Source organism: Culex pipiens, chromosome 3 (assembly GCF_016801865.2).
Source record: "Culex pipiens pallens isolate TS chromosome 3, TS_CPP_V2, whole genome shotgun sequence".
NCBI classification, from domain to species: Eukaryota; Metazoa; Arthropoda; class Insecta; order Diptera; family Culicidae; genus Culex; species Culex pipiens.
Genome location: NC_068939.1, coordinates 101,061,493 through 101,075,736, shown reverse-complemented (window position 1 = coordinate 101,075,736; position 14,244 = coordinate 101,061,493). Strand labels below are relative to the sequence as shown.

At 40.0% G+C, this 14,244-nt stretch overlaps 1 protein-coding gene across 3 annotated transcripts in view; it reads right to left on the bottom strand.

The window, feature by feature from the left end:
- The window catches only part of LOC120429874 (calsyntenin-1), a 197,488-nt gene that overhangs the window by 21,983 nt on the left and 161,261 nt on the right, over positions 1–14,244 (bottom strand). For all 3 annotated transcript variants that reach the window (XM_052709579.1, XM_052709580.1, XM_052709581.1), the window contains exons 6-7: positions 1,764–3,825; positions 1,257–1,695 (exon numbers count right to left, since the gene is read on the bottom strand). In XM_052709579.1, coding sequence (XP_052565539.1) covers positions 1,257–1,695; positions 1,764–3,825 — 2,501 coding nt within the window. The remainder of the gene's footprint in view (positions 1–1,256; positions 1,696–1,763; positions 3,826–14,244) is intronic.

Below are 14,244 nucleotides of genomic sequence, written 5' to 3'. Positions count from 1 at the left end.
ATTGCCTGTTTCGTAATTGTGGGATGTTATTGTGGAACATCTGAATTAAACTGATATTTTCACACAAAAAAGTTACAGACCATGTATAAAACATCACAATGCTTGAGTTTCATTGGTATCAAAGTGTGAAGTCATTATTTTGTTACATCTATAACAGTAAATATATACCCTTGGAGAGATCAAAAGTTTGTTTACATCCGTAAGAAAAAAGTGTTTCAAATTTGTTGATTTTAAAGGGTCCCTGTTCTTCTTTAAAATAATGATATGAAACGTAAAAAAATACCATCGGGCAATACATCAATCGAAAGATCACAAGAAAAGCTTTTTTGAAGGTAAAAGCAAATCCTTATGTTCAGCTATCGATTTTCTATGATTTTTTGAACATCGGCCGATCTGTAAGCCGTTGCGAATATGTGGGATGACTGTTATAGACAGAAACAAAAAAACTTTGAATAAAATTTGCACTGGGATAATTTTTTTCCACACCGGGGGGAGGATTTTTCCATCATCAACAAAAAGAAATGCATTAGCTGCCAACCATCTCACTCACTTTCGCCAGAATAATTAATTTATCATTCATTGGCAGCAGCGCGGGGCAAATTAGTTACCTAGCGTCGGTCGAACAAATCTCAGTATTCCCTTCCCCGAAACTCCCCGTCACAAACTCCACTCCGGGCCGTTTGTCATCTCGTCGCTACTTTGCGAAGCGTCGTCAACCTTTCTGAATGATTAATGCGTAAATTAAGCACAGATTTTCCACGTTTACCCTCTCTTGAAGGGGCTCGTCGACTCTTGCTCTTCTCACTAAAGCAGTAATAATCGTGGAGTTTTTCGTTTCTCATTCGTGTTATTTCTTGCATTCGTTTGTTTTTTGATCAACCAGATTATTGGGTTCGTCGAATTGGATTAACGAGAAGTGAAAATTCCGTTTCACTCAGCATGTTTTTGGAAAGCATGCTGAGTGTTATCGAAATGAAAAGAACGTAACGAGAATCCTCAATGCTTTAATGAGAAACGGAATTTGGTGAATTTCGTTAAATATTCATAGGTCTGATGATAAATATTAAACTGAAGAAATCGATTTTTTGGGGAAAGTCTCGACAACAAATAACATGAGCTCAGCTGTCAAATTTTGTTGCATAACAGCACAGCCGATGTTAACGTGACCCAATAATGAAGGTGTGCATCAGTCAAACTTGGATTTGAGCCGCTTCTACGCTTTAAAAACAATTTTACCAATCATGAAAATTACTCACATTGTTGAGTTGTCCCATTCCAGCTGGCTAACGTTCTTGTAGCGTCCGTTGATGACCTCCTCGTCCTCTGAGTCGGAGTTTTCCGACTCCGAGCTCTCGTCCGACAGGTTGTCGTTCTGCATCGGGTTGATGGTGATGGTCAGGGCCGAGTCGTCCCAGTCCAGCTGCTGCTCGGGCGCCACCTTCGGACAGGGCATGTGCTTGTCCAGCGAGTTGCGGGAGTGGCTGCTCGAGCCACTTCCGCCGCCGCCGTTGTTCCGCAGGCGGGCGATCCCCACGCCGCAAATCAGCAGCACAAAGGACGCGCAGATGACCACGATCAACATGGTCGAGTGCGAGGACGCCAGTTGGGCCTTCTCGTGGGCCAGGTTGTGCACCCGGGACTGCGACTCCTGGATGTCGTGCGAGTGCAGCATCGCGTGCGCGTACTGGTTGGTATCTGTGAAGAGGGGGAGGATCGAGTATTAGTGGTTGATCTAGTTTTTGTGGTTAATGTGAGTCGCTTACCGTGTGAGTCCGCGGCGACTGCCGCATGTCCATCGCTGGAGGTGGTCGGCAGAACCGACGGAACGGCGAGCAGTACACTTGGTGCTGTCGACGCAGACGTTGGTTGCTGCTTCGGGTGCAACACCGTCAGCGTGAGCGTGTATTCTGCGCTTCGGAAATGATCGTCCACTTGCGAGCAGGTCAGCTTGAACACTCGGTTCAGATAGTACGCCGGTTTCTTGTTGATGTACACCAACGACTTGAGAATGTGCTGGTAGTTTTCGATGGTGTCGTATCCGATCATTTCGACTCCGTCTTTGCTGATCTTGGTTTTGATGTCGAACTTGAAGAGCGACTCGTCGGTGCCGTCCTTGTCGTCAATGGTGATCTCTTCGTGATCTGGGTTCAGACTTGGGAACACGTTGACGTTGCACGAGTCGAGCTTTTGCAGTGCGGGACGGATTTCCTTGCCGGTGTAGATGCTGATGTTGATTTGTGCGAGAATCTTGACACCGTCTTTGATGTCCGGGTAAGAGACCAGGTGGTTCGAGTTACCGACAATGACAATTTGTGGTTTCTGATCGACGGTTAGGGGTTTGTCCACTAGAATCTTACTGTAGAGTGTAGCTGTCGATGGTACTGGTGGAGTTGAGGTGTTTGACGCCGTTACCATGATGTAGGTGTCGATGCTTGGCAGTCGGATCGCCTTCTTGTTTGGGCAGCTGACCGTGGTCATCACCTGGATGTTTCTACGTCCGATCGTAGGGTTGTCCTTGCTGTTGATGTACTGGATTTGCTGCAGGAGCTGTTCAATGTTGCTCTTGTTGCTTCCCTCAATGATGATCTTGTTCATCTGTGTGTTGGACTGAATTTGCTGTTCCGGTTCCAAGAAGTGATCAGCTGGCGGCAGCAACTTTTCAGCGCAATCCGTGCCGCAACGAATCTGGTTGGGAGTGAGGACTTTACGCATCGACAGCTTGATTTCGGAAATGTCACCGCTGAAACCGTGCTTCAGACGGTTCTCCGAGCCCTGGAAGCAGGCGCCAATGGCGAGCGTGGTATTGATTCCGTGGGCAGCATGCAGTGGCCAGTCGTCGATGACCTCTGGATTGCTGTGACGATCTTCGATGTTGCTCTCGAACTTGACGCCATCGATGTACAGATCAACCTTGGGCAGGTCGACATTGATCGTGTAGTGATGCCACTCGTTGTCGCACACCTGAGGAACCTTCCAGCGCCATTCGGCAGGGCTGAAGATGTTCAGGTCACCATCGTTGAAGTTTTTGCGCAACAGCAGAATCAACCGGCAGTTTCGCACGAACAGAGCCATGTGGTGGCGGTTCATCTTGTGATCGTCAGCGCTGCAAATGATGTGCTCCTTGGTGTGTTTGTCGTTCGATGCAATGCTGTGGTGGCGGAACATGGTCATTATACTGAACTGATGGGCGGCAAAGTCCTGCGATTTGACAACGGTCTTCGGCACGATGGCTCCAGCGCTTCCGTCAAAGTGGAAGATCGATTCGGCTCCCTCGTCGTAAACCAGATCCTTCGTCCAGTCGGTGTTCTTCTGCAGCAGATCAGTTAGTCCACTTTCAATCTGTTCCTCTTCGCTCAGTTTCTTTAAGCATTGACTTGCGTCCCGATCACATCCGAACGAGATGTGCTTGGTCTTCAACGAAACCGACGACTGGATCACCATGTCTTCGCCCTTGCACTGCATGTCGCACAGTTCGAGGTGAATCTTCGGGAACAGCGACACACTTTCCATCGAATTGGCGCTGTAGTCGATCCGTTCCGCCACTCCCATCACGTGGGCCTCGCACACGCGGCGCACCCGGATGTTCACCATGACCGGAGCCGACTGCTTCATCGCGCAATCGTACGCCACCACCGACAGAATGTGGTTGTGGGACGCCTTATGGGACAGCGGTTCCGTGTTCCGGATCGAGCCCTCGTTATCGATTGTGAACGGTTGGTCGCTGGTGAGAATCTCATACTTGCACACGTCGCCAAACAGTGGCGTGCAATCTTTGTCTGTCGCTTCCACTCGGATGATTTCCTGGTACAGACGACCTTCGTCTACCTGTGGAGCACGAAAAAGAACCAGAAAATGGCATTATTACGGTGTGATGGTGATAAATGTATCATTATTATAACGACAGATGTGCTGTGCTTGCGTTTCTGGTGAAATCCCATTATCATTTTTCCTTGAATAGCAAGAAGGTATCATGTGATACAAGTATAGTTTTTCTTGTTTCAGAAAAATTCAGCAATCGAAGATTGAAAGCGATTAATTCAGATCTTACGGAATTTTATGCTCTATGATTACACGGACCAATTTGCAAAAGTTGAAGAAAAAGAACTTTCTTTTCCTTCTTTAGACAGACTTCTCCAGCTGTAGACATAAACTCAAATATACTTCATCTGATAGGAAAATTACTCCACTTGAGCGATTCTCTGAGATTTCGGTCATTCGATTTTTTTTGTAATTTTTAAATAATCCGGCTGAAACTTTTTTGGTGCCTTCGGTATGCTCAAAGAAGCCATTTTGCATCATTAGTTTGTCCATATAATTTTCCATACAAATTTGGCAGCTGTCCATACAAAAATTATATGTGAAAATTCAAAATTCTGTATCTTTTGATGGAATTTTCTGATCGATTTGGTGTCTTCGGCAAAGTTGTAGTTATGGATATGGACTACACTGAAAAAAAATGATACACGGTAAAACAAAATTTAAGTGATTTTTAATTTCACTTTTTGTCACTAAAACTTGATTTGCAAAAAAACACTATTTTTATTTTTTTTATTTTTTGATATGTTTTAGAGGACATTAAATGCCAACTTTTCAGAAATTTCCAGAATGGGCAAAAAATCTTTGACCGAGTTATGATTTTTTGAATCAATACAGATTTTTTCAAAAAATCGAAATATTGGTCGCAAAAATTTTTCAACTTCATTTTTCGATGTAAAATGGAAATTGCAATCAAAAAGTACTTCAGTGAATTTTTGATAAAGTGCACCGTTTTCAAGTTATAGCCATTTTTAGGTAACTTTTTTGAAAATAGTCGCAGTTTTTCATTTTTTAAAATTGGTGCCCATGTTTGCCCACCTTTGAAAAAATATTTTTGAAAGGCTGAGAAAATTCTCAATATTTTGCTTTTTCGGACTTTGTTGATACGACCCATAGTTGCTGAGATATTGACATACAAAGGTTAAAAAACAGGAAAATTGATGTTTTCTAAGTCTCACCCAAACAACCCACCATTTTCTAATGTCGATATCTCAGCAACTATAGGTCCGATTTGCAATGTTAAAATATGAAACATTCGTGAAATTTTCCGATCTTTTTGAAAAAATACTTTCAAAAATTTAAAATCAAGACTAACATTTCAAATGAGCGTAATATTGAATGTTTGGCCAGTTTGAAATGTAAGTCTTGATTTTAAATTTTTGAAAATATTTTTTTTCGAAAAGATCGGATAATTTCACGAATGTTTCATATTTTAAAATTGTAAATTGGACCTATAGTTGCTGAGATATCGACATTAGAAAATGGTGGGTTGTTTGGGTGAGACTTAGAAAACATCAATTTTCTTGTTTTTTAACCTTTGCATGGCAATATCTCAGCAACTATGGGTCGTATCAACAAAGCCCGAAAAAGCAAAATATAGAGAATTTTCTCAGCTTTTCAAAAATATTTTTTTCAAAGGTGGGCAAACATGGGCACCAATTTTAAAAAATGAAAAACTGCGACTATTTTCAAAAAAGTTACCTAAAAATGGTTATAACGTGAAAACGGTGCACTTTATTAAAAATTCACTGAAGTAATTTTTGATTGCAAATTCCATTTTACATTGAAAAATGGAGTTGAAAAATTTTTGCGACCAGTATTTCGACTTTTTGAAAAAATCTGTATTGATTCAAAAAATCATAACTCGGTCAAAGATTTTTTGCCCATTCTGGAAATTTCTGAACAGTTGGCATTTAATGTCCTCTAGAACATATCAAATAATAAAAAGAATAAAAATAGTGTTTTTTTGCAAATCAAGTTTTAGTGACAAAAAGTGAAATTAAAAATCACCAAAATTTTTTTTACCGTGTATCATTTTTTTCAGTGTAGTCCATATCCATTGGAGTGTAACAAAAATGACTTTTTGGCGGGCATTCAAGGGTTTGTTCCGATGGGCATACTAAATCCAAATCCAAAATATGAGCTTGATTGGACGTAACAGGAGCTGGCGCTCCGCCCTTCAATTTTAAATGGGATTTAACCCGTAAAAGAAGATTTTTTTCAAAAATGTCACGTTTTGAGGCATTTTGGCCACCAATGCGTTTACCAAAAACATCACTGGCGTGTAGGCCAGATCCTTGCGCATCTTTTGGTATATATAACATTGACATTTGGAGCACCCTGGAGCTCGGTACAGGCCTTCAAAGTTTGGCATTTTTTCGAAAAATCGGTCCCGGCAAAAAAGATATGCGTCGCGCCTCGCGACGCCCTAGACGCCATTTGATTTTGCCGGGGTCGATTTTTCGAAAAAATGCCAAACTTTGAAGGCCTGTACCGAGTTTCAGGGTGCTCCAAATGTCAATGTTATTTATACCAAAAGATGCGCAAGGATCTGGCCTACACGCCAGTGATGTTTTTGGTAAACGCATTGGTGGCCAAAATGCCTCAAAACGTGACATTTTTGAAAAAAATCTTCTTTTACGGGTTAAATCTCATTTAAAATTGAAGGGCGGAGCGCCAGCTCCTGTTATGTCCAATCAAGCTCATATTTTGGATTTGGGCTTAGTATGCCCATCGGAACAAACCCTTGAATGCCCGCCAAAAAGTCATTTTTGTTACATCCTAATATCCATACCTACAACTTTGCCGAAGACACCAAATCGATCAGAAAATTCCATCAAAAGATACAGAATTTTGAATTTTCACATATAATTTTTGTATGGACAGCTGCCAAATTTGTATGGAAAATTATATGGACAAACTAATGATGCAAAATGGCTTCTTTGGGCATACCGAAGGCACCAAAAAGTTTCAGCCGGATTAAAAAATACAAAAATTATAATTAAAGAAAAAATACCGATTCCGTAGAGAACTGCTCCCTTCTGAAGAGATAGCTACACACCGAAAAACCCCTAGTCAAGGATCAAAAATGGTGGGGTGGCTCACGGGGGAAAACATCCTTCAAGTTTTCCCATACCTTCAGGAGGAGGAAGAGGAAGTAAGAGGTTACGCGGGAACGAACGAAATCCAATGTATAGAAAACAAATTCACATTTAATCTTGTTTTTCATGGCAGGCAAACTTTTTTCCACGCTTTTCATCCCCCGATGATGATGATGCGTTCAATTTTTTTTTGCTGCTCTGTCTCCGTCGCTCTCACTGGGCTGTTGAACTTTCTGCTCTTGTTCCTGTTTTTTGCCCGGGCATGCAGGAAAATATTTTCAGTGTGCACATGTGATAAAAAAAATGAATTGAAATGTGCGGGCAAACAAATTTAGGTGCACTCTTTACGGTGACATGAACTTTTTTCAGTCATTCCAATATTTTTAACATCAAATTCGTGCTCTGTGAACCCATTTTAGCCAAATTTGAGTAGTTGATTGGTTGTCACATTAGCAAATGCATTTTCTCAATATTTTGGCCGCCATCTTGGATTTCAAATTTCCAAATCACCTAAATACATTTTTGGTGTCATTTTTAGGCTCAACAACTCACAAAAAGACAACTTGAAATTTTGATTCGATTATCCGAAGTGATTTTTTTCTGGAGACTTCGTTAAATCGAGTTTGGACTTTAATAAGAAATTTTCAAACCGACTATAAAATCTAAAATTTGATGAGTGTGAACTAACAATAAAACATTTACTAAGGTATATTTTTTACCGGCTTAATGTATCCTAATCTAAGTAATAAGCAAATACAAAATAAACTTCATTTTGGAAACAAAAACCTAACCCGATCGTAGCGGTGCGTAAAGAGTTTCCCTGTGGCGTTTTCCCGAAATTTGGGGTTTTCAGGGCTCCGCACATGGGAAAAGGATTTATAAGAGATTAAAATTCAATTACGCTTTATTCAGCTTTCGTAAAATTGCAAATTTGTCTCCAACCACCGGCAACCGGCCGTCCATGTCCCAGGGTGGAGCGGAGGCCCGCCGGGGTACTTGCGGGATTTGGTCCCCATCAGAACGACAAAAGCCATCAATTTCTTGGAAAAGTTCAAATTAGTGCGGTATTAACGGCTTCGGGCCGAAACAAGTTGTTGGTTTTAACAACCCCGCGCTCCCCTATTCCGGACTGGGCGAGAATGTCCTTGCGGTCTTCGATGGGGTGCGATTTAAGCTGGCCCTCCGGTTAAACGTGCCTCCGAGGATTGTTTGCATTGGTGGGTGGTGGGATAGCGACACAAAAAAATCACCTGCGGTGTGTGTCCTGTGTGCTCTCGAACACTCAGTAGAGTTTGAAAAGTTGAAATGGATTGAATGATTTTTTTTAAATCTATTCTATTTTTTTTTTTTCAAAGATTGCAACCGGACAAATCGATTGGTCCGGTTGATTTCAACAAATAAAGTTACAGTTCCGTAAGTAGAAACTTAGCTCATAAGTAGAAAAACATATGATAAAATATGTGCAATGATTGCTTAAATTTTACACTTAATTTTAAAAAGATATGAGATTATCACTTTAAAAATTTTAATGATCTTTATTCAATTAGATTAACGGATATCTGCTCTAAAATGAGAGACGAGATTGTTATGGTAAAAATAAGTAACTGTGCCAATCATGAGCTGATTCTCAACGGGGTACCGTGCCTACTTGATTGACATGGCCTAGAAGAAAGTTGAGAATCGATGGTCTACAGCGACCCTTAAACCTCAACCGATTTGGCTTAAAATTTGCACAGTAACTTATTTTTACCTAAAGAATTGATCCAGGGACGAATCGATGCTGATGACGATTTTTTTATTGCCCCCATGATAAACATGTGCTGGTTGTACCCTTCCCGAAGCTTGATGTGCCTCAAAATTAATATAATTTTGTGGTACTATTGTTTACGTCCTATTTGGAAAGATTTGATTGATTGATTCTACAACTTTACCACTTGTAAGTTACAAGTGATAGGAAAACCGTCACTAAAAAGTATCACATCAATTTACTTTGAACAATGCTTTGAGAGCATTTGTTTATATTTTCGATTATTTTTCCTGAAAAGAATCCTGAATTTCCAACGAAGTTTTTTTTGCATTATTTTTTCATCATCCGCTAACAGATAGCCATTATTTATGTACAAACTGCATAGATTTTTTTTCGTTTGCAGCATTAGCTGCTTGCCTTGAAAATAATAATTTACCTGTTGAATAAATTTGAACCGCGAATAAATGTCAATTGCATGCATGAATTGATCATAAAACCATAATTCTTAAGTCTACGAAACGATTGTTTAGGGCTCATCTTAAACCTTTTCCCTTCTCAAAACTCGTCCATCTCCAAGCGAAGCTTATTTGGAGTAAACATGGAAAATTTCCCTTATCCCCTTAAAGCATAGCAGTTCCGTCTTCCAATTTCTTATACTTTGGTTGGGATGGATGGCTGTAAAGTTGGCGAGGTTCTATTTTAATGGCGTCACTCGAATAATGAAGAAGTGATAAAAATATGGGCTAATTTTCAAAATTTGTTGTTGTTATGAAATATTGTTTTGAAAGTCCATTTCAAAATTTATTTTTTTGAGTTTTGACCGCAACCGAGTGTATTCCGCCCGGTCAGGTGGAACCTGTGTCGTAAATCTTCCGAGGGCTTTTAATAGCATTCTGATGTATCTCTCGCTCTTTCACTCCAAAGCTTGCAGTACAGAGTGTCAAATGGCTTTCAATGTTGAACATCACAAAGCGCTTTGTCACTATGCCCGTACACTACGTGTGTGTCAGGTTCGGGATATATGCCACACTTTCGTCGTTATCGGCAGGTTTCGATCTCGGGACTCGAGCCATCCATTTTGGCACACATCTCGAACCTAAATGTGATTTAGGCCTTCCCGAAGTTTGGTGTCCCCGTTTTTTGACCGACCTCCTCTCTTTGGTCGGTGGCGCCACAAACGGCCAAAAGTTGAACACATTGTGTGTCGTCTTTGGAAATAGCTACGCCGCCGAAAATTTGCTGGCTCGATATCAAGAAGGAAGGCTCATTGGTGGTGCTTGGCGGTGTCTGCTGGCAGTCGACAAACTTGACGATTAGAGCTTTCGTCGTCAGACGACGGCAAAAGGACTCCGCCGCTCGCTATTATCGATTTGGACCAATACCCACCGGAATAATGCCGTGGTTCATTGACGTCTTCGTTGTCGTCTGTTGACGTTCATTTAGTCTGGTTCAGCTCAGCTCAGTATTAACAATAATCGTATAGAAGAGTTAGAGTTTATCAAAATGACTTTGGCGGCGCTTTATAGCACATAGAGCACAGATCGTTAGTGGAATGACTCTTGTGGGGTGGCCAAGGCTATTGCCAAGACCAAGTTTTGCGGTGGTGTACGATTATGGGTTAATTATTGGAATGAAAAGCTTTAAGGATAGAACGGATAGTTGCATTTGAAGGGAAACAATGCCGTTTGGGGTTACCAGCACGAATAAGATAGTTTGCTTTTACTTAAGAATTCTATTGTGATCAATAATATTTTGGTGTTCAATTGATATCACAATGTCCCTATGAAAATCTTCTTTTAACTATCAGTACCGTTAGTGGGAGACTATGGGTCAAAAAACGTTATGTATTTAGTAATTTCTAAATAACAAAAATAATTTGAATGCTATTAACGATTTTTTTATAACTTCGATCAATTGCAAACAACAATATAAAAGGTTTATTTTTCGAGATATCATATTTTAACAAAAACATACCTCAACTTTAAACAGCTTTGACAGCTGACATGATTTGTTCTAAGAATGCGGTCTTTTAGGAAAGTTCCAGTACAGTTATCCCTCATATTCGAAACAGTTTACAGATCGGCCAATGTACAAAAAATCATAGCAGATCGATATTTAATTGAACTTAATGATTCGCTTTTACCTTTATTTGAAAGCTTTTCTTGCGATCTTCCGAATGCTGTATCCAAGAACTGCAAATTTCGACTTTTATATCAAGTTTTTGACGAAAAACTTTGACCCTTGAAATCCACAAATTCGGAACACTTTTTTCTTACGGATGTAAACAAACTTTGATTCTCTCCATGAGTACATATTTGTAACAAAATAATGACTTCACACACTGCAATCAGTGAAACTCAAGTTTAGTGATGTTTTATGCATGGTCTTTTTTTGTGACTTTTTTTGTGAAAATATCTGTTAAATTTAGGTGTTTCACAATTGTGGAAAGCACAATAACATCCCACAATAATGGAACAGGCAATTTGGAGGCAGTGTTTTGCTGCTCTGAATGAAATAGTCTTGACATGCAGTTTTTTTGTATTAGAAGTACTACTTTATCTAGTGAAATAGCAAGAGAAAATCCAAATAAAGGTCCTAAAAATAGTAGGGTCGACAGAAATTATGCATTTGGCATGCTATTGACAAATTATCTCAAAAGTGTTCCAAATTTGTGGGTGTTCCGAATATGTGGGATAACTGTAATATATCCCTATCACAACCCTAGGTTTCATTTGTTAGCTTCTAAAAAAAATCCGTAAAAAAATCATTTTGGCTTAATTTCAACTCAAGTTGCAAAAACAAGATTTATAATTTACGACTCCATTTACCCACCGAGGTTTACCGAGTTGCATAAATTCAAAAAAGTTGAGCTTTCCAGCACTCAAAATAAAAATGCTGAAAAGTACTATTCAGTAATGATATTTTAACCTTTGAAAAGAAGGCCGTTTCGTTATTTAAGAATAACAGCAATAGTCAGTAGTTTTACATTGAAATTGCAATAATGATTATTTTTATTATATCTAATATTTTTGATCAATAAATCGCAAATCAAAGTATTCCGTGAACCACGAAACAAACCGTCTAGCACCCCCAAAACAGGAATCCCTTCAAGTTATTTCTGCAACTCCTAGGCGACTCACTTCCTCATCAAAAACCCATTTTCACCGCTTCCGTCGACGACGCTGGGTGAGTCCCGAGTGTTTGTATGTGATACCAATTTCGCCAACGCCATCATGGGATGGTGGCAATGTAGGAAAAAGGGATGCGTTTTATACATACATAACAGTCAGTCAACCAGTCAGCCAGTCAGTCAGACTGCCACCGATGACGGTCGTCACTGGCAGTCAGAGTTTTGCGGTGAGAGTGGATGTTTTGGGGAGGGAATTTTTTTAAAGAAATAAGAAAATAGTTTGTTTAAATAGTATTGATGATTCCAAAACACAGTAAAAACAAATTTGAAGGTACAAGAAAATAGGAAACGGACCAAAGAAGGCTGAGAAAAGTTGAGGAAAACTGAAGAGTTGGCGGAAGTCACAGGAATCGAAGTAGTCTTTGAGCTGCTTCTGATATCTTGGGAAGAGACGAGTTGGTCGAGCTTTTCAACTTTATTTTCCCTGGTCCCGGGAAGCGAGCTATAGCCCCGAGCTGTGCCCCGAAGAAGAGGATAGCGATGACGTTGGTTGGGCGATGATGTAGGAATTTCTCCCGGCAGATCCTGGAGCTTTTCACGTTTCTGCTTCTTCTTTGTTGCTGGAGAACAGTTCGTGTACACTGGATTGCAAAATTTTCTCAAAATTCAAAAAGGTTTTTTTTATTGATTTCATAAAAAAATTAATACAGTTTTAAAAATCATAAAAAAAATACTTTTAAAAATCTTAAGCCAGTGTACCAATAAAATACTAGTTAACCGAAGACGTTGCTCGAACGCGAAACGAAGGAAGACGTTTCTGCTCCATCAGCTTGTTAACTACTTTAGAGCGGAAAACAGTAGTGCGCTTCAGGGAAAAGTTGTACCGGAGGTGGGCGGTAAATGAAACAGCAAAAAAAGAAAGAAAGAGGAAATTCTCAAGAAGAAGAAAGAAAACCTTGAGCTGATAGAAAGCGTTTCCGAACATCGATCCTTCGTTCCAGTTGTAGAAAATTTATAAAAAGCAATTGAGCAGATGATTAACAACGGTACGGTACACCCAAAGGTTACGGGAAGGAAAAAAACGAAAGGTGCTCTGGCCCAAACCGGACGGAAAGAGATGCCAAGAAGGATCTCTTCGGTGCAGTTTTGTGGAAAATAGTTGCTTCAAACTGAGGGTAGCTTTCTGATGTGAAAAAAGAAGCTCGAGAGCAAGCTGTCATCAAAAATTTCGTGATGCAGCGAAGAAAGGTGATGGAGTTTGATGGGAGTGAACAAAGTTTAATAACTTTTGGCGAAAAGTGATAGTTTCAGCCAAATGGTTTGCAAGCTCTCGGTAGAACTATGAGAGTGCTTCTGAAAAGGGCATCAAAGTTTAATGGAGCGAATCTTGCTAACTTTTTCTGTTTTCGTTTGTAGAATAAATTTCATCGAGAAGTGCTTTTTTATAAAGTAAAATAAATAAGTGTGGAGACCTGTAGGGACAAACCAATAATGCTTCTTTGATTATAAGCTTAAATAAACTAAAAAAACAAGTCAACAAAATATTAAAATTTGCTCACAAGCGACATCAAAATACCTATTAAGATGGGCAAAACAAATTTTGCTGAGGAAATTGTCTAGATTATCTCAAAATAATCGTCAACCACACTGAACGACTAAAATTTCGCATAAAAAGTTTGTATTATACCTATTCAAACTTGCCAAATGCTTAATGTAATCATTAGGGAACCGCGCCGAGCAAAAGGTCCCCTGGTTAAAACCGGCGCAAATGGTCAAATAAAAAAAAAGAGAATGAAGTAATGTACCACACGCCTCCACTCAAATAAGGACCATCCTCATTTCCATCTGCCGAGGGAAGGAGGTGTATAACGAGCTGCAATAGAAACAAAAAAAAATCTAAAAAAGAGAGAAACTCTTAATGAGCTTTTCCGCATAACAACCCACAAACCAACCCGACGACGTCAAGACCGGCACGTCCCCAATCCGCCTTATATCCGACGTCATTGACGGTCAGTGGGTTGTCCCGGGAACCAGGGCGCGTTCGTCGTCCCATTCGTCCCGTTCGTCCGGCCAAAGCAAAATTCATTAAATCTATTTATCACACTTTAGAATAATTAGCGCACGGCGAACGTGCAAACATGACCCTTCAATTTGTTTTCTTGATGAAGATTGGGATTTCCTTCCGGAAGTGGACCCGCTCTCTTTTGTTTGATGGTAGCGTGGAGAAATGTTTCGAACGTTTGACTGCGAATTTGCGATGCGGAAAACTCATCAAGTCAATCTTAACTTAGGGATTACTTTTTGTCACACTTTTTTAAAGCTGAGTAGTTCCCTACGTTTTTCGTAAATCGATTTTTCTTTTTATTTTTTTTTATTTGGATGAAATTTCGTCCTTGTATTTCCTATGTCTCCATACAATTTTTGGTACTGGTCAACCAAAATGGATATGT